At 44.2% G+C, this 24,713-nt stretch overlaps 1 protein-coding gene across 1 annotated transcript in view; it reads left to right on the top strand.

The window, feature by feature from the left end:
* The first annotated feature begins 12,941 nt into the window (after positions 1 to 12,941).
* The window catches only part of RELL1 (RELT like 1), a 75,739-nt gene continuing 63,967 nt past the window's right edge, over positions 12,942 to 24,713 (top strand). Inside the window, exon 1 of the mRNA XM_043871022.1 lies at positions 12,942 to 13,158. Within this exon, the coding sequence (XP_043726957.1) occupies positions 13,071 to 13,158 (88 nt within the window). The 5' untranslated portion in view covers positions 12,942 to 13,070. The remainder of the gene's footprint in view (positions 13,159 to 24,713) is intronic.

Genomic DNA, 24,713 nt, shown 5'->3' with positions numbered 1-24,713 from the left:
ACTTAGCTGTGCCTTTCTTAAGCCAAACAGAACTGTCCTGCTTCTTCAGCAAGAAAAACAAACAAATAAAATAACTTGTGTGATTGCTTTGCAGTACATGGAACTGGCCACCAAGTTCCTTCATCTCAATGTGTCCTCACAGAAGAGAAGAATCTTAGCACTGAATCTCAGCATTGAGAATCAATAAAGTTACATCTTTATTAATTCTGAAATTATTCAAGAGTTAGAATCTCAGCAATAAAATTTCCTTGTTAAGTCTGATGGTGGGGAGTGGAGTGGAGGGTGGGGTAATGGGAAGGGCAGAGATGTCAACTGGCTTCAGACTCCTTTTCATCCAAGCTGGTTTCTGGTAAAAGAGTCATAGTTGATGCTGGGCGCCAGTCAGAGCTGTGAAGCTCTATTTAGTTCATACCAAACCTGAAACATCATTAGTTTGCACTGTTGTTTCTTCACTGTATCTGCAGACAGAGTGGACACGGGAGCACTGTTGGAAGCAGAGAATGGAGGCCAGAAGGAAGGAGGAGTCTTTTTTAAAAATTTATTAAAAAATTTTTTTTACTGAAGTGTATAGTTGATGTACAACATTACCTAAGTTATAGGTGTACAACAAGAAAGGAGGATTTTTTTTGGCAGCCTTCAAATTTTTACTTTATTATTCCATATTTCTTTTGAGTCATTTGAAAGCTTGAAAGAAAGTAAAACTGTTACAGAAACATTTCCCATTTTCTTTCGGTTACAAAATAGACCCTCCTTTCTACCAAAAGTTAGTGCATATCACCCCATAGTATACTAACATGGTTAAAGAAATAAGTGAAAAAGCCGTTAAGCTTATTCTATTTTTAAAATGTTCCCCCTTTTCTTGTTTATTCCCTAAAGTCATGCAAAAATACTGCTTAGATCATGTGAACAAGAGGATATAAAATGGCCCTCTCCTGATTATGGTGATTTTAAACAGTATGTTAGCAATGAAGGTATTTATGGCTGAGGGAGTAATGGTGAAACATATTTGAAAACAATAGATTATTCATGCAGGGGCCATAATAGCTCTGTCTGCCTTCAGCACAAAGATATACAAGACCATGCATGGGATTGTGATCAAAATAAACAGTTGAACCAGCATGCATGACCAAGCAGGCTGTTCTCCCCGGCATTCTGGACTCTCTTGCTAAGAAGGCATGTTGCGGCCCTTCACCAATGGAAATGGAATTGCTGCAACCTTTAGTCCTGCTGCAAAATGAGCTGTCAAAGCTTCACTCACTGAAGTGCGTCTGCTCTTAAAAATGGAAGAATCTTGATAAGCATGACTCTGAGGACTAAAACACGGGAGAAGTCCAGCAGCCTTTCCGTCACCACCTCAGAAAAGACTTCCGGGAGAAGGAAATGGCAACCCATTCCAGTATTCTTGCCTAGAGAATCGCATGGACAGAGGAGCCCGGTGGGCTACAGTCCATGGGGTCGCAAAGAGTCAGACATGACTTAGCGACTAAACAACTCAGAAAGAACTGAAGGGCTTCTAGCCCAGACTTCCATGGTACTAATGGTCTCATGTGGCTGTGAAGCACTTGAACTGAGACGTGCTTTATTTTTTAATCAGTTAATTAATTTTTAAATTACTTTTGGTTGCGCTGGGTCTTTGCTGTTGTGCGAGGGCTTTCCCTAGTTGTGGTGAGCAGGGGCTACTCTCTAGTTGCGGTGCTCGGGCCTCTCATTGCGGTGGCTGCACAGGCTTCAGGAGCTGCAGCGCGTGGCCTCAGTAAGTGTCGCGTGGGCTTCGTTGCTCTGCAGCATGTAGAGTCTTCTGTGATCAGGGATCAAACCTGTCTCCCCTGCATTGGCAAGTAGATCTTATCCGTTGTACCATCAGAGAAGTCCCTGAGATGTGTTTTAAATGGAAAAATATTTGCCAGATTCTGAAGTCATAGTTCAGTGAAAAGAATGTTGAACATCTCATTAGTCATTTAAAGTTTTTGATTACATGCTAAAATGATAATATTTTGGATCCATTAGGTTCAATGATATATATTACTGAAATTAATCTTACCTGTTCTTTTTTAATTCAGTATTTAGAAAATGTTAAGTGACATATGAAGTTTGCATTTTAATTCTACTAGTAGAAAAGTTATTTTGTCTAGTTAGAAATAATCATGAAGTTAATTCACATAAATCATATAGTTACAATCTGGTTTAAACTATGCAAGCCCTCTTTTATAAGATTCTGTAATCTTTGTGAGGCTTCCCTGATAGCTCAGCTGGTAAAAAATATGGCTGCAATGCAGGAGACCCCAGTTTGATTCCTCGGTCAGGAAGATGCCCTGGAGAAGGGAAAGGCTACCCACTCCAGTATTCATGGGCTTCCCTGGTGGCTCAGATGGTAAAGAATGCACATGATATCCTCATGTTCCTTTTTTTTTTTTTCCCCCATCTTTTTTCTGGTTCTGTGCAGTCATTTCAGAAAATCTCTTAATGTAATAAAGCTCACAGGCTGTCTTCCTGAGCATCACAGAGGCTGTCTGGGCTGTGGTGGTCCACACTGAACGCAGGATGGGGTGAGAAGGTCATCCCCACAGAGGGGCAGAGTTGGTGGCAGCAATTGCTAAGAACTGGCCATGCAGACTAACTTTTTGACCAAAAGGAAGAGAGGAGAACGTTTGTTACTGACCAGGCTGTTACTGATCTGTAGCATTCCTGGCTACACATACTTCTGTCTTGGCCAGAGAACGGCCCAGATGGGATCCTCAGAGTCTTGGACTATGTTGAGAAAGGGTCCTCCCCTACTGTAACTCTTTCATCCCCTCCATCCCACTGCCCAGGTGGAACACCTTAGGTACCACCAGACCCTTTAATTCTCTTCATGCATCAGTCCTTTCGTGTCCTACCTAGCCTACACTGAATCTTATCACCTCAAACTCTTATTCCTCAAAACTGCCAAATTCCTTGAAAAACCTCTAAAGTGTCAGGTTTTCCTAAACTGGAATCCATCTCCTAAACTGCCTTCTTCATTCCTATCCCTGGGTCATTAGGCACAGTTAGTAAGCATCACTCAGTCGAGCAGAATGGTCCATGAAAAATTCATGGGTTGCAGCCCCAGCTGTACCCTCAGCGATGCACAGCAGTGATATGGTATGGAGCTCTCCTGTCCCCTGAAGGGAACTCTCTCAGAATCTACTCTCTGAATCTTAGTACTCTCAGAATCTCTGATAATTGGCAAAAAGAGCTCCATCTAATTAGTTTATTCTGATATTATTGTGCAGTCTGGACACCTCTGCCTTGGGGGCAGGGGAAATGTGATTTCCAGAGTCCCAGAAGGAAGCATTCCTGGCTACACATACTTATGTAGGTGCTCAGTTGCTCGGTCATGTCCGACTATTTGCGACCCCATGGGCCATAGCCCACCAGGCTCCTCTGTCCATGAGATTCTCCAGGCAAGAACACTGGAGATCCTCCTCCAGAGGATCTTCCTGACTCAGGGTACAAACCCACCTGGGGTCTCCTGCATTGCAGACAGATTCTTCACCCACTAACCACCAGGGAGGCCTGACTGCACTGATGTAGGTGCCCAAGTTCTGACCACCTGTGCCCCTCACCCCTAGAACTCGGGTCCCTGCAGTGTCAGCAGCTTGCACATTCTGCACATCCCCAGGGACAAAAAAGTAGGGCTGGAGTCTGGTTGGCACAAATCAGCCTTCTCCAATGAGAGAAGAAACTTCAAGGGATGCTCAGCAAATGATTGACATAGGGCACAGTCATGCATGTGTGTATGTATGTGTGTGAGTGTGAGCATCAGCAAGAGTGTACAAGTGTACCCTTCCACGTGCATGCACAGCCTGAAATGTCGTGATGAACCACATGGCTCCTTGGCACCCAGGCCATGCTCAGGATGACTTTGAGCAAATCAGAACTGGGAACAGTAGATAAGAAATGTCGGGTGTGTGGGTTCCCTCTAAATCTCTCTCTCAACGGGCTACCACATTGTTCTCATTTCCACCTCTTAGCAACGATACACTTCCTCTCTGTCTGTTTCTGTCTCTGCTTAAAGGCTGGAGACCTGGCCCTTTTTATATCTATGAATATTTTACCTTTATAATAAATTTACTGTTTATTCATCTAGTGTTGATGTTTCTGTGTATTACAATCAAAAGGAAGGTTGCCTAAGACAGACATCTTTTTTTTTTAATTTTTTATTTTATTTTTTTTCATTTATTTTTATTAGTTGGAGGCTAATTACTTCACAACATTTCAGTGGGTTTTGTCATATATTGACATGAATCAGCCATGGAGTTACATGTGTTCCCCATCCCGATCCCCCTCCCACCTCCCTCTCCACCCCATCCCTCTGGGTCTTCCCAGTGCACCAGGCCTGAGCACTTGTCTCATGCATCCCACCTGGGCTGGTGATCTGTTTCACTATAGATAATATACATGTTTCGATGCTGTTCTCTCGAAACGTCCCACCCTCGCCTTCTCCCTCAGAGTCTAAAAGTCTGTTCTGTACATCTGTGTCTCTTTTTCTGTTTTGCATATAGGGTTATCATTACCATCTTTCTAAATTCCATATATATGTGTTAGTATGCTGTAATGGTCTTTATCTTTCTGGCTTACTTCACTCTGTATAATGGGCTCCAGTTTCATCCATCTCATTAGAACTGATTCAAATGAATTCTTTTTAACGGCTGAGTAATATTCCATGGTGTATATGTACCACAGCTTCCTTATCCATTCATCTGCTGATGGGCATCTAGGTTGCTTCCATGTCCTGGCTATTATAAACAGTGCTGCGATGAACATTGGGGTGCACGTATCTCTTTCAGATCTGGTTTCCTCAGTGTGTATGCCCAGCAGTGGGATTGCTGGGTCATATGGCAGTTCTATTTCCAGTTTTTTAAGGAATCTCCACACTGTTTTCCATAGTGGCTGTACTAGTTTGCATTCCCACCAACAGTGTAAGAGGGTTCCCTTTTCTCCACAGCCTCTCCAGCATTTATTGCTTGTAGACTTTTGGATAGCAGCCATCCTGACTGGCGTGTAATGGTACCTCATTGTGGTTTTGATTTGTATTTCTCTGATGATGAGTGATGTTGAGCATCTTTTCATGTGTTTGTTAGCCATCTGTGTGTCTTCTTTAGAGAAATGTCTGTTTAGTTCTTTGGCCCATTTTTTGATTGGGTCATTTATTTTTCTGGAATTGAGCTGCAGGAGTTGCTTGCATATTTTTGAGATTAATCCTTTGTCTGTGGCTTCGTTTGCTATTATTTTCTCCCAATCTGAGGACTGTCCTTTCACCTTGCTTATAGTTTCCTTTGTTGTGTAAAAGCTTTTAAGTTTCATTAGGTCCCATTTGTTTATTTTGCTTTTATTTCCAATATTCTGGGAGGTGGGTCATAGAGGATCCTGCTGTGATTCATGTCAGAGAGTGTTTTGCCTATGTTCTCCTCTAGGAGTTTTATAGTTTCTGTTCTTACATTTAGATCTTTAATCCATTTTGAGTTTATTTTTGTGTATGGTGTTAGAAAGTGTTCTAGTTTTATTCTTTTACAAGTGGTTGACCTGTTTTCCCAGCACCACTTGTTAAAGAGGTTGTCTTTTTTCCATTGTATATCCTTGCCTCCTTTGTCGAAGATAAGGTGTCCACAGGTTCATGGATTTATCTCTGGGCTTTCTATTCTGTTCCATTGATCTATATTTCTGTCTTTGTGCCAGTACCATACTGTAAGACAGACATCTTATACTCTGTCGAGTTTGTCCTCTGGAATGTGCATTTGTGGGTTTCACTGAGCTGGAACCATGTGATTCATCACTACATTTGTACCTTGTTCTTTATAGAGAAGAACCACATCATTGTATATCTCCCTGGTTTTGAGGCGCTAAGAGCAAATGGTCTGAGTCATTTATGTGAAATTTTCAAGAAGACTGTGTTCATGAAACAAAATCTGACTTGGTGATCAGGAATGAGGCAGATTATGGCCATCATTGCTAACCCAGCAATCAGATGCCTTTGATGTCTATTGAAAATGTTGGCAAAACTGGGACTTCTCTATATTTGCAACTTCCTGATTTATGATAAAAAATATATTTAATTGAACAACTGAAATTCATCTTAGCGTCCCTAAAACAATCTATTTGGTCTAATTTATGACAACTTCTGGTCTCTATAGTTCTCAGTTCTCCTTTAATTGACCACTGTGCTCACCTCTGACCCACAGCCATTGCTGATCCATTCTCCCCTCCCTTTTCCCCTCCTGCATACTCTCCATTGTGCAGCCTACACCATGCTAATCCTGTCACTGTGCACGTCCTCACACACTTCCCCCACTAATCCCTGGACTTCCCTCAATTTAGCCCAAATCGCACCTTCTTCAAGAAGCCTTGCTCAGAGTCTCTGATTGCAATCCTTTAGGTTTTGGAATTTCTATAGCTCAGAGGTTCTCAACCAGGGGCAATTTTGCCCCCAGGTGACACTTGGTAATGCATGTCAAAGAATGCTCAAACTATGGTACAGCTGCACCCACTTCACATGCTAGCAAGGTAATGCTCAAAATCTTTCAAGCTAGGCTTCAACAGTACATGAACTGAGAACTTCCAGATGTATAAACTGGATTTAGAAAAAGCAGAGGAACCAGAGATCAAATAGCCAATATCTGCTGGATTGTAGAAAAAGCAAGGGAATTAAATAAAAAAAGAACAAAAAACACTGTCTACTTCTGCTTCATTGACTACGCTAAAGCCTTTGACTGTGTGGATCACAACAAACTGTGGAAAATTCTTAAAGAGATGGGAATGCCAGACCACCTTACCTGCCTCCTGAGAAACCTGTATGCGGGTCAAGAAGCAACAGTTAGAACTGGGCATGGAACAATGGGCTGGTTCAAAATTGGGAAAGGAGTATGTTAAGGCTGTATACTGTCACCCTGCTTATTTAAATTTATGCAGAGTACATCATTCTTGGCTGGATGAATCAGAAGCTGGAATCAAGATTTCCAGGAAAAATATCAGCAGCCTTAGATATGTAGATGATACCACTCTAATGGCAGAAAGTGAAGAGGAACTAAAGAGCCTCTTGATGAGAGTGAAAGATAAGAGTGAAAAAGCTGGCTTATTCAAACCACTACAATATTGTAAAGTAATTAGCCTCAAACTAATAAAAATAAATGAAAAAATAAATAAATAAAAAAATTTTTTTAAAAAGCTAGCTTAAAACTCAACATTCAAAAAACAAAGATCATAGCATCTGGTCCCATCATTTCATGGCAAATAGATGGGGAGAAAATGGAAACAGTGAAGATTTTATTTTCTTGGGCTCCAAAATCACTGGGGTGGTGACAGCAGACATGAAATTAAAAGACACTTGCTCCCTGGAAGAAAAGCTATGACAAACCTAGCTTTGCTGACAAAGGTCCATATAGCCAAAGCTATGGTTTTTCCAGTAGTTATGTACAGATATGAAAGTTGAACCATAAAGAAGGCTGAGCGCTGCAGAATGGATGCTTTTGAACTGTGGTGCTGGAGAAGACTCTTGAGAGTCCCTTGGACAACAAGGAGATCAAACCAGTCGATCCTAAAGGAAATCAACCCTGAATATTCATTGGAAGGACTGATGCTGAAGCTGAAACTCCAATATATTTTGGCCATCTGATGTGGAGCGCTGACTCACTAGAAAAGACCCTGAAGCTGGGGAAGATTGAGGGCAGGAGCAGAAGGGGAGGACAGAAGACAAGATGGTTGGATGGCATCACTGACTCAATGGACATGAGTTTGAGCAAATTCCAGGAGATAATGAAGGCCTGGGAAGCCTGGTGTGCTGCAGTTCATGCAGTTGCAGAGTCAGACACGACTTGGTGACTGAACAACAACACAGCCCAGAGGTTCTCAATCAGGGGCAATTTTGCTGCCAGATGACATGTGGTAACATCTGGAGATATTTTTGGTTGTCTCAACCAGTGAAGGGAATTAATTACCAGAGGCCAAAGAGGCTGCTGGGCTTCCCACGTAGCACTAGTGGTAAAGAACCTGCCTGCCAATGCAAGAGGCGTCTAGGGACACTGATTCCATCCCTGGGTCCGGATGATCCCCTGGAGGAGGGCATGGCAACCCACTCCAGTACTCTTGCCTGGAGAGTTCCCTGGACAGAGGAGCCTGATGGACTACAGACCATAGGGTCACAAAGAGCTTGGCACAACTGAAGTGACTTGGCATGAACACACGCAAAGAGGCAGCTGAATGTTCCACAATGCGCAGAACAGCTTCCAAACAAAGAATTATCCAGTCTACAAATATTGATAGTGTTGAGAAACCCTATAGTCTAGCCCAACTTTGGCACCATACATCCTATCATTTGATTACTCATTATGGTGTAGAATCTTAGAGTTGGATGGGAACTTTTAGAAATCATCCTATCTCCTGCCTGAACTGTCTGGGTAAGAAGACTGACCAAAGAGATGCTGAACGTCATAGAGTGAGTCTCTGGCACAGCTTTATCCTGATCCCTCTGTCTTTGACCATTTCTGTTTCACAATGCAATTTTTTCCTTTCTCCCAGGTATATTATAAAAGCTTCTATAAGCCAGGTTAGGATCCATTATTATACCTGCAATACTCTCCCCTCCAACCTCCCCCTCTCAGCCCAATACAAGGAACACAGTACACATCTTGTTGTCAAATCACAATAACCTTAGATTTTATAAAACATCATTTGATACCCCTGCAAATGTATTTTTCAAAGAACTGTAGGCTTCTCTCCTGGATATAATCTCTCAAAACGAAAGATGACCACATCTAAATCACAGAAAGAAGAAATTCTACAGGGACCTTCTGCTGAAGTAATTTCAACATTAATTAAAGTAAATACCAGCCAACTGAGTCTTACGGATTTAAATGATGGTGATGAAAATTGCCACCTTCTAGCACAGAGGAAAACAGGAAAGGTTTCTAGTCAGGGGAATGATTAACTGAATTCGTATAGAGAAACAGGGAAAAAAGCTCACAAAATTCAACAAAAACCAGAAAGGATGGAAAATTGTATAAGTTTGTAAATTTGGTTCCTAGAAGCTCTTAGTTATAACACATTCCCATAAATAAGTTAATTTTCTCTGAAAAAAAAGTACTTAAGCTATTATTGACACAGAATTCAAAGAGGCCAGGTTAAGTAAAAAATGACAGAAGGCTCTGTATTGGAAAAGGTGAGCTAATTGGCTACTAAGCTACTGCTAAGGCGCTTCAGTCGTGTCCGACTCTGTGCGACCCCATAGACGGCAGTCCACCAGGCTCCCCCGTCCCTGGGATTCTCCAGGCAAGAGTACTGGAGCGGGGCGCCATGACCTTCTCCAGCTGATTGGCTGCTATCCTGCATATCAGAGGCAGAACAGTAGAAACCAAAGTTCAAGTGTAGGCCTGGAGTGAGCTGACCGTGAGTTTGAGTCCAGGCAGCTGTGAGACTTGGGTAAATGCCTTCATCCTGCAAATCCTAATCTCCTAACCTCTGAAGTGAGGATCAGTAATAATATTTACCCAAATATAAAATTGTGAAGATCTGATGACGGAACACAGGAAAAGTGTTTGCCCCAGGATCGAGTTGAATCTAAAAGATGAGTAAAGGAGAGCTAATATTACAACTATCTCTACTTGTGATTCTTTAATTTTACTTCTGAAAAAAAAAAAAAAAGGGAAAATTATTTAGTCTCGGGATGTTAAATTTTTATTTCCTCAGAAGAAATATGGCAAACCCTTCCTAATATGAATGAGAACTTCAATCACATTGATGTCTTCACATTTAAAATAAAACAGCAGGTAATCACTTTTAGATAACGCATATGTGGGGCTTTTTAAGTTGAGTGAACAAATCTGTAGGATTAAGTACCTGGAAAATAAGTGAAGCTTCGTTTCTTTCCTTCCTCCCATCTTCCCTCTCTCCCTCTTTCCATTAACAAGATGTGCAAATGCATGTACGTGAGGTTCCGTTACAGTAAAATATCTATGGTAAAACACTTAGTCAAGCAGCTAAGTGTTATGGAAAAGTTTGAGAAGGAAAATTTTAGAGCCTTAGGTTCCAATTCTGGCTCACACTAGCAATGAGATAGCAGGCAAGACAATTAACTATCTCTCATCTGCAAAATAAGTGGCTTGGCAGATGATTACTGAGGTCTCCTCTAACTTTAACTACTGGATTGTACTTTTATTTCTGGAGAGCCACAAGCAGACATCCAACTCAAATATGTTGTTAAAAATGGTCCTGTCTTTTTAATAGTAAGTTCAATCTGTAAGAAAAGAGTGAAACTATTCTCTTTTTAAAATATTTGTCATTTTGAAGAGATATCTTGGTTCAATCATTTGGCTACATTTTAAGTTCCTAAACAATAACTGGCTTTATGGGTATATGATGCACACAGGGCCTCAAGCTTAGAGAGGCTCCATACCAGATTATGGCTATCTTGAAATTCGTAATTTTGAAAAAAAGTTTTCATTTTACACAAGACTCTGCAAATTATGTAACTGGTTCCTGGTTCTGGCTACAACTTATAATTTATAGTTTAATTTCTAGGCCCAGGACTCCTTCTTTTTCTTCTTCTTTTAAATTAGAAACCCACATGGGCCTCTTTCTCCTGCAGCTACTCTGTATTTGAGTTAGAATAAACGGCTTTACCTGCCAGATTGCAGGATGTGTGGATAATAGTGCAAAGGACACACATAGCCTCCTTTGTCTTCAAAGGGCCACCCCTCAGCTTCAGCCATCTGTAGTGGCCTAAGCTGCTTTCCCTGGGAATTCCCACATCAGTGTACATGTTTGTGAGAGTCTAGCAGACTGTGGAGAAGACTCAGTGAAGAGACTAACGAGTCCTCCTTTGAAAATCCAAGACTGACAGGCCAAACAAGAGTGTGTTCTGTGAGAACCTCCAGTGCCCACCTCGTCCTCTTGTTTGTGTTCTTGAACATTTGTTTAAGACCTGACCACTCTGTTTCAGAAGGAGTCTCTAAAGGGCAGTAAATAGGGAACTGGCTTCCCAGGCAGCCCAGTGGTAAAGAATCTGCCTGCCCATGTGGGAACACAGGAGACAACAGGTTGATCCTTGGGTTGGGAGGATCCCCTGGAGGAGGAAATGGCAACCCACTCCAATATTCTTGCCTGGATGATTCCATGGACAGAGGAAGCTGGTGGGTTGCAGTCCATGAGGACGCATGCAAAGAGGAATCTACTCAGAGAAAGACTCTGAGGTCAATTGCTCCTTGTGATGATAATTCAACTTCAAAAACCACTTCTGACCTCTTCTGTAGTGCGTAGTGTGTGTACAGTCCTTGAGCCAGGTGGGGAGGACACAGCGATGAGCAAACACAGTGAAGACCAATTGATCTCAATTTATCACGGTGGCCTGATCATCGTCGGTTCACACCCTAGCCTGTGAAATAAGGATACTACTTACTTCACAGAGCTGGCAGTGACGATCAGTTCAGTTCAGTTCAGTCGCTCAGTCGTGTCCGATTCTTTGAGACCCCATGAATCGCAGCACGCCAGGCCTCCCTGTCCATCATCAACTCCCGGAATTTACTCAAACTCATGTCCATTGAGTCGGTGATACCATCCAGCCATCTCATCCTCTGTCGTCCCCTTCTCCTCCTGCCCCCAATCCCTCCAAGCATCAGGGTCTTTTCCAATGAGTCAACACTTCGCATGAGGTGGACAAAGTATTGGAGTTTCAGCTTCAGCATCAGTCCTTCCAATGGACACCCAGGACTGATCTCCTTTAGGATGGACTGGTTGGATCTCCTTGCAGTCCAAGGGACTCTCAAGAGTCTTCTCCAACACCACAGTTCAAAAGCATCAATTTTTCAGCACTCAGCTTTCTTCACAGTCCAACTCTCACATCCATACATGACCACTGGAAAAACCATAGCCTTGACTGGACGGATATTTGTTGGTAAAGTAATGTCTCTGCTTTTTAATATGCTATCTAGGTTGGTCATAACTTTCCTTCCAAAGAGTAAGCGTCTTTTAATTTCATGGCTGCAATCACCATCTGCAGTGATTCTGGAGCCCCCCAAAATAAAGTCTGACACTGTTTCCACTGTTTCCCCATCTATTTCCCATGATGGGACCAGATGCCATGATCTTAGTTTTCTGAATGTTGAGCTTTAAGCCAACTTTTTCACTCTCCTCTTTCACTTTCATCAAGAGGCTTTTTAGTTCCTCTTCACTTTCTGCCAAAAGGGTGGTGTCATCCGCATATCTGAGGCAGTGATCATACAAGGAGATAATAAGTGACTAAGCACTTTAAGAGTCACTTCGTAGAAGGATTTGCAAGGTGTAATGTGGGCACACGATTTAAAAACAAAGGCAATTTGTTTCTAGAGATAGTAGAGGTTTTTCTCCCCAATAGGAGCAGCTTAAATGGAAGTGGAGATAGGAAGAAATTTAAATGATTTGACTTTCCTCATTTTCAAACATTGAAACTCGTCATCCCGTGCAGCGCCCCTCTCCAGACCAGTCACCGAGGGGAATGCCTCCTGAATGGAGATGCCGGCAAAGAAAAGAGATCCTGACCATTCCAGCGCTGTCCATGTACGCCCATCCAGAGCTTCCAGACCTGTTGTGTCTTTTTCTCTTCCCACGCCCGTCTAGTCCAGGCGTCCGGGAGGACAAGCCCCGGCGACCCTGCCCCGACCCCAGGCTACCGCGCTAACAGCGGCTGTCCCGCGGTTCTGGGAAAGGGAGCGCGCGAGCGCGGACAGGAGGGTGGGGCTGGCTCTGCGGGCGGGACCGTAGCCTAATCCCGGCAGCGGGAGCTGCGGACCTACTTGAAGAGGAAGCGGAGGCGAAGGGGAGAGGCGGGACCAGGCCGAGGTGGGCGGGTCCGGGGGCGGGGTCACTGGGTGCGCCTCCTGCTGGCGCAGGCGGAGCCCGGAGCTCGGCTGGGAGAGGCGGGGCTGGGCTCAGGTGGGTGGGGCCTGAGGAGCGGGGCGGGGCGCGCAGCGCGGGGGCTGAACCCTGCTAAGACTAACCCTGTCGGCCCGCGGACCCCAGAGCTGCGCTCACAGCTGCAGCCCGGGACGTGGCGCCCCGGGGGAGGAGGGCGAAGGGACTGCGCGATGGCTCCGCGGGGACTCCCGGGGTCCGCCGTGCTCGCCGCTGCTGTCTTCGTGGGAGGCGCCGTGAGTTCGCCGCTAGTCGCCTCGGGTGAGTGCCTTGTCGCGGCTGGGGCGCGCAGGAGAGCGCGAGGGATCCGGACTGCTGCGCCGCTGAGCCCCCAGCTTCCCTGGTCTTGGCACAGCTGCGGGATCGTGGCGCTGAGCATCTGGCTGTCCTGGGGTGGCCCGGGTCGGGCGCGGCGCGTGGCGATGGCTCCCGGCCCTTCCTTCCCGCCCGCTGGGCTCCCGCCTTCTCTCTTCTCGGCTGCTACGAGAACCTGTTACCAGCCCCCCCGCCCCCGCCTCTGAGCTATCTGGCCTGTAGGGACCCGGGCGGGCTCTTGCCTTCCTGGGGAGCGCTTCCGCCTGGGTAGAGCGACCCGGAGCCCTGCGGACCCCTTTCCTGCCCTTGTCCTCAAAGGGCCCGCGAGCGGAAGATCGTGACACCGGCGACCCGGTGCGCTGTTGTCGCCGGCTTCCTCCTCCCTCTTTTTGTTTAAATTTAAATCTTAAAGCCTTGAGGAGTTCCACTTTCTTTCCAAGTTTTATTTTAGCATCAGTTTTGGAAAAAGGGCAGGCGAGTTTGTAAACTTACCTTTCCTTCTGCTTTGAGTTGACTCCTGTCACCACAAGAGGAACCTTCTGTGGTCAGAGCAGGAAGCCATCAGCAGAGATGATAAAATACTGTCTCCAGTGATGAACCTGGAACATGAGTTTTTAATTGAAATCTAAGACGAGGTGTAACTTTCAGGGAAGTCCTTCCTCTTTCACGCTCTTGTTTATATAACTATAGACGCTAGGGATTCCTTCCCACTTGTCCCCTCTTAATTGCCACCTCACAGCAGTAGTTAAAATAATAAATGTATACCTTCTTGGCCAATTGGGGTTACTACAGCCTGGAATCTTACGTCAGCAAACCCTTCTAACCTTGAGCAGCTCCTCTTCAGGTCCAAATAATAAGCAAGTAACTGGAAGCCTTCCAATCATGACTATCTCCTTCCTAAAAACACATATACTGCTCTTCTCTCCTGAGAAGAATCTGCTTGCTTGCAGCGGTTTAAAAAAACTGGCTTAGCTCCCTGGTCTTCACTCTTTCATAGAAACCGGAATATGTTAGGAAGGGAACAGAACGGTATGTCTCTTGAGTCTTTATAAGCAAATCCGTATTTCCTTCAGCCAACCACCCTGAGGAAATGGGCACTAGTGACATGTACTATTGGATGAGAGATTTGGGGTTTCACCCTGCATACCATTACTGAGACAGGTAGGGGCATGAAAGTGAAAATGTTAGTCGCTCAGTTGTGTCTGACTCTTTGGAACCTCATGGACTGTAGCCCGCCAAGCTCCTCTGTCCATGGAATTTTCCAGGCAAGAATACTGGAGTGGATAGCCATTCCCTTCTCCAGGGGATCTTTCCAGACCCAGGGATCGAACCCACGTCTCGTGCACTGCAGGTGGACTCTTTACCATCTGAGCCACCAGGGAAGCCCAGATAGGGGCATCATCAGGTTCACATTGGACCTCAGGTTGTAAACGGTACTTGCAGGGCTAGAATCAGTTGCTCCAGAATTTGAAGAGCTTAACCTGGGAGGGAAGTTGTTAAAAATTCAGCACATGATGCATGTAATCAGTCATAGCGGGAGAAATCCTTCCATAGTGTGAGTATGTATTTTGATGGATCTTTGAGCAGCACCAGCTTTCCGAACTGGAATGAAATGATGAAAGCTCTTAATTACGCAGTATAACACTTCAGAAGAAGGACGTATCTAAAAGGAAACAGTCCAGAGTACAGATGTGCCAATGTGACTTGAGACCTGTTTCATGGAGAAAATATGCCCTGAGCAGCTAACATCTGGTGCCCACGGAAGCTAAGACAGTGTTAACTTTTGTAGGCTTGGTTTAGGGAAGTAGGGAGAAAGTTGGGAGAAATGTTGAGTATCTGTTATGTGTCAAGCTTTGAGCTGGGCACTTGATATTCATTTTTATAGTTATTTCTCATGATTCTATGAAGTTCTTATTTCCAGTGCATCATCTGAGGCCCAGAGAGGTTAAACAATTAGTCCAAGATCCCATAACTAGTGTATCATTCAGCATTCAGTCAGAGAAGCAGAACCACTAGGAGGGGTGTGTGTGTGTGTCTATATGTATCTTTATCTTTGATAACCCAGCCTGCTTGAGTCCAAAGTTCATTCTCTTTTCCCTATACCTCACTGCTCCTCAGAGAGAAAATAGAACAGAAATCAACTTCGGTGTCTTGTTGGGGTTCTAGGATAGGGAGTTTAGGACATCATAGTATTGTTCAGTGTGGGGTTATCAGACTTTGGGAAGCAGGGAAAATAAGGATAGTTATGTGCACAATGGGTAGTGGCAATGTCTCTTTGACTTCCTGCCTAGTAGAACCTCTTTAAGCTTCTGTCTTGGTAGCAGCATTTGAAACTGTATACCCCTGCACCAGAAGGGATGGTTTTCCACACTTGGCTTATTTATGTCTTTAAGTTCTCTGGTTACTTAGGACTTAGTTTCTCTGCAGACAGTGGACATAGCCTTTGAGTAAGGAGTGGACTGAAAAGGACCAGGGACTGGTGAATGAGCGGTGCCCTCTCCTGGGACTCTGTTGGCTTCCACCCAGCCTCCTGACTCCTCGTTTAGATGCTCACGATAAGCTTTATTAAATTCTGGGTTGTTCTTTGGCCAGGTAGCTGCTTGGCTGTGTATCTATGTTCTTCGTAGTCAGTGGGCAGGATGTTTTGAGAAAGCAACCCTTTGGGGCTTGGGCTTCCAAGCCCAAATTGTATTGAAAGAGAAAATGAAAAACTCGAGATGTGCCCGCCATTTCCCATCTTCTCTGCTTATCCCCCCAAAGTAAATTAAACAAACATTGCTATTTGGGAGTTTGAGTAGTTGAGTTTGAACAAGAGAGATCAAAGACCCAGGTGATGGAGGGAAAAGTTTTGTTGTTACTTTTTAAAGAATTGTTTGTCTCTGATGTTGAAGTTCAGTTACATTTTGGGACAGAAGAGAAGTTATTTAAAAATTGATAAAAAATGATTGAAATTGTCATTGGTTAAAACTATTATGCTGAGTGGTTTCTGAGAATTGTAGGGTAGTTACTTCAGTAATTCTAAAGATTTGGTGGGCTGCTGAAAGCAGAGAGATTAGTGACTCTGGTGTGGCTAACAGGACTAAAATTGGAATTTGCAGTTAGTACCCTGTAGGCACTTTACTCTTTTTTGGAGGAAGGAATGCAGTATTTATTCTGTTTTGTGGCAGGTTCTGGTCTAAGTACTAAAATCATTTAATTCTCACAGCATCCTGTTAGCTGTACAATTTTATTCCTCCATGTATAGATGAGGAAATTGAATCCTGAGAAGTTAACTTGAACAAGTCACTTGAGTATGTATGTGGGCTTTTGACCCTGACTCACATCTGTTCAGTTCTGAGGCCTTTTATTACCAGATCATTTTGTTTTGCCCTATAGTGAGGAATTTCTTTTTATTCTAAGATATTTAGAGAAACAGGTTTTTCTTTTACATATTGTTGTTGTTGTTTGGTCGCTAGGTTGTGTTCAATGCTTCTGTGACTCCATGACCTGTAGCCTGTTAGGCTTCTCTGTCCATTGAATTTTCCAGGCAAAAATAGTGGAGTGGGTTGCCATTTCCTTCCCCAGGGGATCTTCCCAACCCAGGGATCGAACCTGATTCTCTTATGTCTCCTGCACTGACAGGCGAATTCTTTACCACTGCACCACCTGCGAAGCCCCAAAGGTATTTATAAAGAGTCATTAATAGTGTAAAGACATGATAGAGTGGAAAGAGTACCAACCTTTAGGTCATAACCCTGGACTTAAAGTGTGCCTGCACTTTCTGGAATGTGATTCTCTCTGCCTCTATTTTCTTGCCTGTAAAATGGGTATGTGCTAACCCCTATCTTTGTCTGCCTTACTGGCTGCTGCTGCTGCTAGGTCACTTCAGTCATGTTACTGACTGCTAGTGAGGAGCAAATGAGCTATTGTCTCTGAAAGGTATTGGCAAATGGCAAAGTGGTATATAACTTTTATCCTGTGTATCTCCCCCCCTTGCCCCCCCCTCCATATTTCTTACCCACAGTGCCCCTTAGACTAGACTTACAGTGTCAGTCAAATTGTCTAATAAAGGTAGACCACACATGTTTTCATTCTGGAGGTGGTGATGGTTTGCAATCATAGGTTCCTTGTAAATGTATGAAAGTCTGGAGTGACACCTCAGATTCACGAGTTTGCTGCCACTGCCTGGGAGTTAAGTAGCCAGCCAGACGTTTTTTTTTTTCCTATTTCCCCTCAGCTAAAACACAGTGCTCTTGATATTTCTGGAGAATTCCCCAAAAGATTTAAAGTTTGGAGAAGAAGGGAGAGAATCACTTTTGATCTCGTTACCCCAAGGCACTTACCCCTGTCAGCCTCGTCTTCTACATGTATTTTCCACTTGGAGGAGATCTTAATGCAAATATACTTTTTTTACCCTGTGTTTTTTACCTAATGTTATACTTAAAGGTTTCTCCGTTTCTCTATACACTCAAAAAGTGGCTGCATAATATTCCATTATATGGATTCTCTATATTTTACCTCACTGTGCTTCCATTTTAGATTTTAGTTTTTGCTAATTATTTTTAAGTGAATTTTAAAGCTCATTGTTTAGGTGAAAACCTCTGCGTAAAGCTTTGTCTAGATGTCAATGACTTCCAGAGAAAATGGGTTCCTGAAAAGGCACTGTTGGGGGTCAAAGGTATTTATGTTTGAGGCCACTGGGGACACCAACCTTGGTGACTAAAGGGTGTCCCATTTTACCTTCTCACAGCATTGGTCAAAGGACTCACTTTTGGCATTGTTGGTATTTTCTCTGCAAAACATATTTGCTAACTTATAAGGCAAAAGTTCCTGTAGGACTTCCCTGTAGCTCAAATAGTGAAGAATCTTCCTGCAGTGCGGGAGGCCAGGGTTCTTTCCCTGGGTCGGGAAGATCCTCTGGAGAAAGGAATGGCAATCCACTCCAGTATTCTTGCCTGGAGGGGCTGTGGGGCTACAGTCTGTGGGGTCACAAAGAGTTGGACATGACTGACCAACTAATACACATGAGGCAAAAATTTGAACCTTGGTTGTTTAAATTGGCATGTCTTTGATTACTGGTAAGTTGACTATTTTTTTCTAGTATTTGAACTGATTGCACATGTCTGTAATTCTTTATGGACAATTCAGAAATCTGAAAACAGAAAGATTTTTGAGTTTTTTTGCATACCCTCTTGGTGGTAATACCTAACCTGAACCAGTGTGGGATTCTACAGTGTCTATTTATCTCACTTAGTTTGAATATTGCTAAAGTTTTGGCTGCAGTAATATTAGTGAATTTAATTCCTAAGTGTTACAAAATGTGTGCTAAATGCATGTGTTACCTTTTGAGGATTACAGCCTGAATTCCCAGGCACATCTGACCTCCAGGTTTTCAGATAAGGGATTATGGTCCTGCATTTCCTCTTCCACAACTCATCTATTTCTTGTTTGTGGGCAGTCAAATGTAAAACTGCTCAAAATAGTAAAATACCTTATGGAGAAAAAGAACTCCTCCGATGAGTGGCACTTTGTGAAAAGACACACTGCTGGGGTATTTTAGCATGGTATCTAATAAAGTAAAGATACTTGGGTAAAGCTGAGGATTCGAGTATTTTAAGTGGGTTTAGGAATGGGACATAATAGGATGCACATTATAATGGAAACTCTGCGTTCCTCCACCAGTTACTGACACAGCTTTCTTTGTAAGGGAGGAAATAAACGGAATCCTCCTAAGGGCCTTTTTGAGGAGGGAGGGATGATAGAGGGTGCCGGATACCCCAGGCAAACTGGGTTCCTCTGCCCGGTCACCTCACCCTGAAGATGCTTGTGCCAAAGTTCTGGAACTCAGGGTTTTCCTACCCCACTATACAGTGCCCCAAGCTTCCTGCCTTCTTGTCTGTTTCGTCTCAAACGGCTGCCAGCTCTTCCCAACTCCCTCCTCCATCCCATTTTGTGTGCACATCCCTGTGTATACCTGCATGCCAACCACGGAGAAAATGCCTGTTGGGACAGACAGTAAAAAACCTGTGACCCGCTTCCCTCATCTGTGTTGTAGAGAAAGTGTGGCAGCGTTGCTTCATTGGGATTGTTATGATGATTAGATGAGATAAAAGCGAGAGTGCATGGCTCGGTGTTTGACACGCGGCAGGTGCTAAAAAAGTATATTTCTGTGTCCTTAACCAAAGATGACCTGTCACAGCTCAGACGGGACAGAAGTTGCTGCCAGCTCCAGAATTTTCTTTTCAGGTCCTCTTTTATTGCTCTGACTCATCTTGCTCAGAGCCCAGTTGCTGAGTCTGGGGTGTCCTGGGTGGGAGCTGAGGAGGCTAGGGGGACAGAGCCAGTGCCCCAGGGGAGGAGGAGTAGGGACCAGTGAGCTAGATGCAGGGGATGTGCGGGGCTGAGCCATCAGCTGCAAAATTAGGCACGGTAGGAGAGAAAGAAAAAAGGAAGAAACTGTTCATCTTTATAAGGGTAAAACATGGCCGTTCCTTTTGGAAGAATTTTGAAAGATTCACCAACTGATTTTTGTCTAGCCAGTGGATCTTGTTTTTGACAGTTTTCCCCTAGGATTGGTGTGATTGTCCTAGTGACGTCCTTTTTGATGATCCCGAGTATAACTGCTCGTTGTTCATCTTGTCATTGTTCAGTGGCGAATGTTATGTTGAAGTAGAATATAATTAGAAATATATATAACATAAACAATAATATATGATGTATAATATATGTATGAAAAGAAAGTGAAAGTGTTAGTCTCACAGTTGTGTCAGACTCTTTGCGATTCCATGGACTGTAGCTTGCCAGGTTCCTCTGTCCATGGCATTCTCCAGTCAAGAATACTGGAGTTCCCATTCCCAGTATTCTGGGAACTGGGTTCCCATTTCCTTCTCCAAGGGATCTTCTCAACCCAAGGATCAAACCCAGGTCTCCTGCATTGCAGGCAGATTCTTTATCATCTGAGCCACAGAGGAAATGTAATATATGTATAATAAATATATTTAGTCTCTGTCCTCAGTTCTTGGCACAGAGTTCCTCGAACCCTTGACATTTCCTAAATGATTAGGATGTCTTTTTCCGTGAGGAGCCCCCTTTGAGTGAATACTGATCTTAAGGTGGTGACTTAAGGTGGTGCCCCTGGATAGCCTCAGGGTGGCCTGGTCACCTGAAAGAGGGTGGGGATAGAGCTGAAACTTTCAACCTTGCCCAGCCGGCTCTGAGAGGGGGAAGAGGCAGGGGGAAGATCGCAGATTAAGCGCTTTGAAATTTTGAATAACAACATGGTGAGCTTCTGGGTTGGTGAGAGCCTGAAATGCGTGGTGAGTGGAAACCTCACTCTTTTCCCATCCTCTGCATCTCTCCTGGCTGTCTCTTCCTTTTATAATAAACTGGTGATCTGCTAAGTCAAATGTTGCCCTGAGCCACTCTAGCAACTTAAACCATACTCAGTGAGGGGGTTGCATAGCCAGTTGGTCAGAAGCACAGGTGACAACCTGGACTTGGGATTGGTTTCTGCTGGGGGTGGGGTGGGGGTGCAGCCTTGAGGGTGTGAACCTGTGGGGTAGGACGCTTTCTTCGGGTGGTGTAGGAACTGAGTCAGTTGCTTGGTTGGTGTTCAGTCGCTTAGTTGAGTCCGACTGTTTGTGACCCCATGGACTGCAGCTCGCCGGGCTTCCCTGTCCTTCAGCATCTCCCAGAGCTTGCTCAGATTTATGTCCATTGAATCGATGACGCCATCCTACTGTCTCATCCTGGGACAAATGAGCTACAGCCCTGCAGCGTTAGAGCTCTTAGTGTCCTCAAACCTTGTTTAGCAGATGAGGATACTGAGTTGGCTTAGCCAGGTCTCAAGCAGATCCTTCAGTCTGTCTTGGACTCTTCTCGTTGAGTTAAAGCTGCCTCTCCTCTGCATGGACCCCACTTTGCTGTTTCTGGCAAGTTCTCCTCTTGCCCTTGGCCTTCATGCTCCAGGGTCTGGGTTCTCAGCTCTGTGGCTTTGGGGTGGGCGAGCAGGCCCTGAGAAGCATGACTTTGGCCAGCTGACTTCTGAGAGTAATTGTGTTATTTTAATCACGTCATGTTAGTGTCAGAGGGGACTCAGTGGTCATCTTAATTAAACCCTCCCTTTGCGGATGGGGGACCTTCAGGTTCAGGAGTCTATGGGAGTCAGAATGGCCATAGCCCGTGGTGGAGCAGCAAAACATTAGTTCTGGCGAGGGAGTGTGTGTGTGTGTGTGTGTGTGTGTGTGTGTGTGTGTGTATGCTGGTCACCGTCCAAGGCACAGATCCAAGCGTAGGACCTGGAACAGAGCAGAGCCTTAAAAACCTTTGAATGAATGGAGGAAGGAAGGAAGTCCGAGCTGAAATCCAGGTGTTCTGACTCAGCCCGAGGCTTTTTCTTTATAATAAAGCGAAGACTTAGGCTTTTCAAAGTCACCCACAAATCTTAGCTGTAAGTTTCCTCTCTCTCCTCCCAAATTGGAAAGACAGTTTTGTCTGCCAGTTTTTATGGGCTGCGTGCGTGTGTGCTAAATCACTTCATCGTGTCCTATTCTTTGCAACCTTTATAAACTGTAGCCCACTGGGCTCCTCTGTCCGTGGGGATTCTCCAGGCAAGAGGACGGACTAGAGGTGGGTTGCCATGCCCTCCTCCTGGGCATCTTCCTGACCGAGGGATAAAACCAGCGTCTCATGGCTCCTGCATTGGCAGGTAGATTTCTTTACCACTGGAGCCACCAGTATTGGGTAAAAGCCTGGATTTCGGAGCAGAGCTACACAAGTTCAGATCCCAGGTCTGCTGTCTGCTGGGGCTTCCCAGATGGCACTGGTGCCAATGCAGGAGACTTAAGAGACACAGGTTCCAGCCCTGCACGCGTGCTGCCTGCTACCCCGGCCCATCTAGCATCGTTTGATCTCAGTACTGTTTTATGGGCTATATTGCTCCAAAAGTCTAAGATGAGGACTCTGGTCATGGAGAAAAAAGAATGACAATACAAAAGTAAGCAAGTACTGCCTTATCGGGCGAATATGGTGGGAGATTGATATATTTGAAAGTGTTAGTGAAAATTTTCAATGCAAAGATTTTCAAAACCCAAATCCAGGCATGAAGTTTACTTTACCTAACTGGTCCTTTAAATGCATCTGTTAATTTCATATCATATTGTCAATTTTATAATACTTTATGCCTTTCCTTTATACCTTTCACAGGTTCATTAAATATTCATGTATTTATTTGGCTGCACTGGGTCTCAGTCGTGGCATGCGGGATCTTTAGTTGCTTCAAGTGAACTCTTAGTCTTGGCATGTGCGATCTAGTTCCCCAACTAGAGGTTGAACTCCAAGCCCCCCTGCACTGGAGCATGGAGTCTCAGCCACTGGCCCACCAGGGAAATCCTGCAGGTTAATTCTTTAAATTACTTTTTCATTCTGCAAATGCTAGCCAAGTGCCTTACTGGTGTGCGAGGCACTAGGTTGAAGTGATGAGAATAAAGCAGACACAGTCTGTGCCTTTATGGAGCCAGCACAGGTTATCAGGGAGGACAGTTAAACAAGCCATTGTGATAAAGTGTCATTACTGCCTCGATAAGGCAAGTGTGGCACAGGGCCAGCGTGCCTGACCTGGGGCTGGGGGTGGGCCAAGAGTGGAGTACTGGTTGAGCAAGAAATGAAGTTTGAACCGATCCTTGTGAAAGTGTTGGCATGAACCAGATGAAGAGGACAGGTGGTCAATGAGGAAGGGCGGGGTGAGGGCGAGCAGAGTCATCGCATCGATCCCCAAACTTGAGCCTGCATCAGAATGAACTATAGGACTGGTCACAACACAGATAGCCACTCTCCCCCTCCCCCGGTGTCTGTAGGTCCCAGAAGGGACTGGAGAATTTGCATGTCTATCTCCTTCCTGGATGATGCTGCCTACCTATCTTAATCTGGAAAACCCTCCCCTCTTCTTGGGGTAGTCATCCTGTTTTCCTCTCCTTCCTTCTCGCTGAAATTGTGGATAATACTGCCGGGAAAGCTTTCCTATATATACTCACCATGAATATCTCCTTCTGTGAATATATACCTTGAGTCTATGAATACATATTTTGAAGTGAAAGTGCAAGTCACTCAGTCGTGTCCAACTCTGTGACCCCATGGGCTATACAGTCCATGGAATTCTCCAGGCCAGAATACTGCAGTTGGTAGCCTTTCCCTTCTCCAGGGGCTCTTCTCATCCCAGGGATAAAACCCAGGTCTCTGGCATTGGAGGTTGATTCTTTACCAGCTGAGCCACAAGGGAAGCCCAAATATATACCTTGAGTCCATTAGTACATGTTTTGAAGGTAAAGCTCATTTCCCACGCTTGATTGCCAAGGCAGTATTCTATGTTATTAGAGTTATAGGCATAGAGTTATAGGCATAGAGTTATAGGCAGTTGTTTCCACTGTGTTCTGTCTTAAGTAGACAGCAGAGCATATAAGACACACAAGTATTTGATTGCTTGATCAGATTTAATTTTTGCAACCGGTACGAGGAGCAGGTTGCTGTATTCTCTGTTTTGTAGAAATGAGGAAACAGACGTACAGAGGGATAGCCAAGACAAAGAGAAGGGAAATGTCTCATTCAAGTCCTGGATAAGGGGGTGGTGGTGGGTTAGTCGCCAAGTCGTGTCCAACTCTTGAGACCCCATGGACTGTAGCCTGCTAGGCTCCTCTGTCCATGGCGTGGATTGCCATTTCCTTCTCCAGGGGATCGTCCTAACCCAGGAATTGAACCTGGATCTCCTGCATTGCAGACAGATTCTTCACTGACTGAGCCATGAGGGCTTTCCTAGATGAGGGGAAACCAGAGCTATATACATGTTCATTGATCCCAAATGTTCATTTTTGTAATGTGAAATTGCATGTACTCCATGCTCAGCACTACTGGTGAAAGGAAGGTCTTATATGTGTTTATTATTATCACTTACTTTTTCATTGTAGGTCCATCTACCTAAAGAGAAAACTAAGGCAGCTTATTAATTGAATGTAGATTTTGTTCTTAGTGGAAAATGGGCGATTATCCAAGGAATTCTTCAGAAATTGTCTATTTACTTTTAGAGTAAATATTTCAAGGGACTAATTCAGTTTACATGTCATTTGATTTCGAAATGACTTTTATAAAATTCTGGCGTGAGGGAGATATTTTTAAAAATCAATTTCAGCTTCCTGAAAAGACACAGATTAGACAGTTATGCCATTACCCTTCTCAAGTGGCCAGATAAGTTTAGTTGAGTGGTTGGAGATTTATAAAGAACCTGAGGATGGGAGGTGGGGGATGGCTGAAATAGATGAAGGGGATTAAGAGATACAAACTTCTAGTTATAAAATAAATAAGTCATGGGATATATTAGACATAATAGGGAATGTAGTTAATAATATGATAATACCTTTAAATGGTGACAGATGGTGACCAGATTTATTGTGGTGATCTTCTTATAATGCATCTTATAATACATGTCTAGTCACTGTGTTGTATACCTGAAGCTAATACAACACTGTACATCA

This window comes from Cervus elaphus, chromosome 17 (genome assembly GCF_910594005.1).
Source record: "Cervus elaphus chromosome 17, mCerEla1.1, whole genome shotgun sequence".
NCBI lineage: Eukaryota > Metazoa > Chordata > Mammalia > Artiodactyla > Cervidae > Cervus > Cervus elaphus.
The sequence above is the reverse complement of the archived record's forward strand: the minus strand, read 5'-3'. Positions and strand labels throughout refer to the sequence as shown.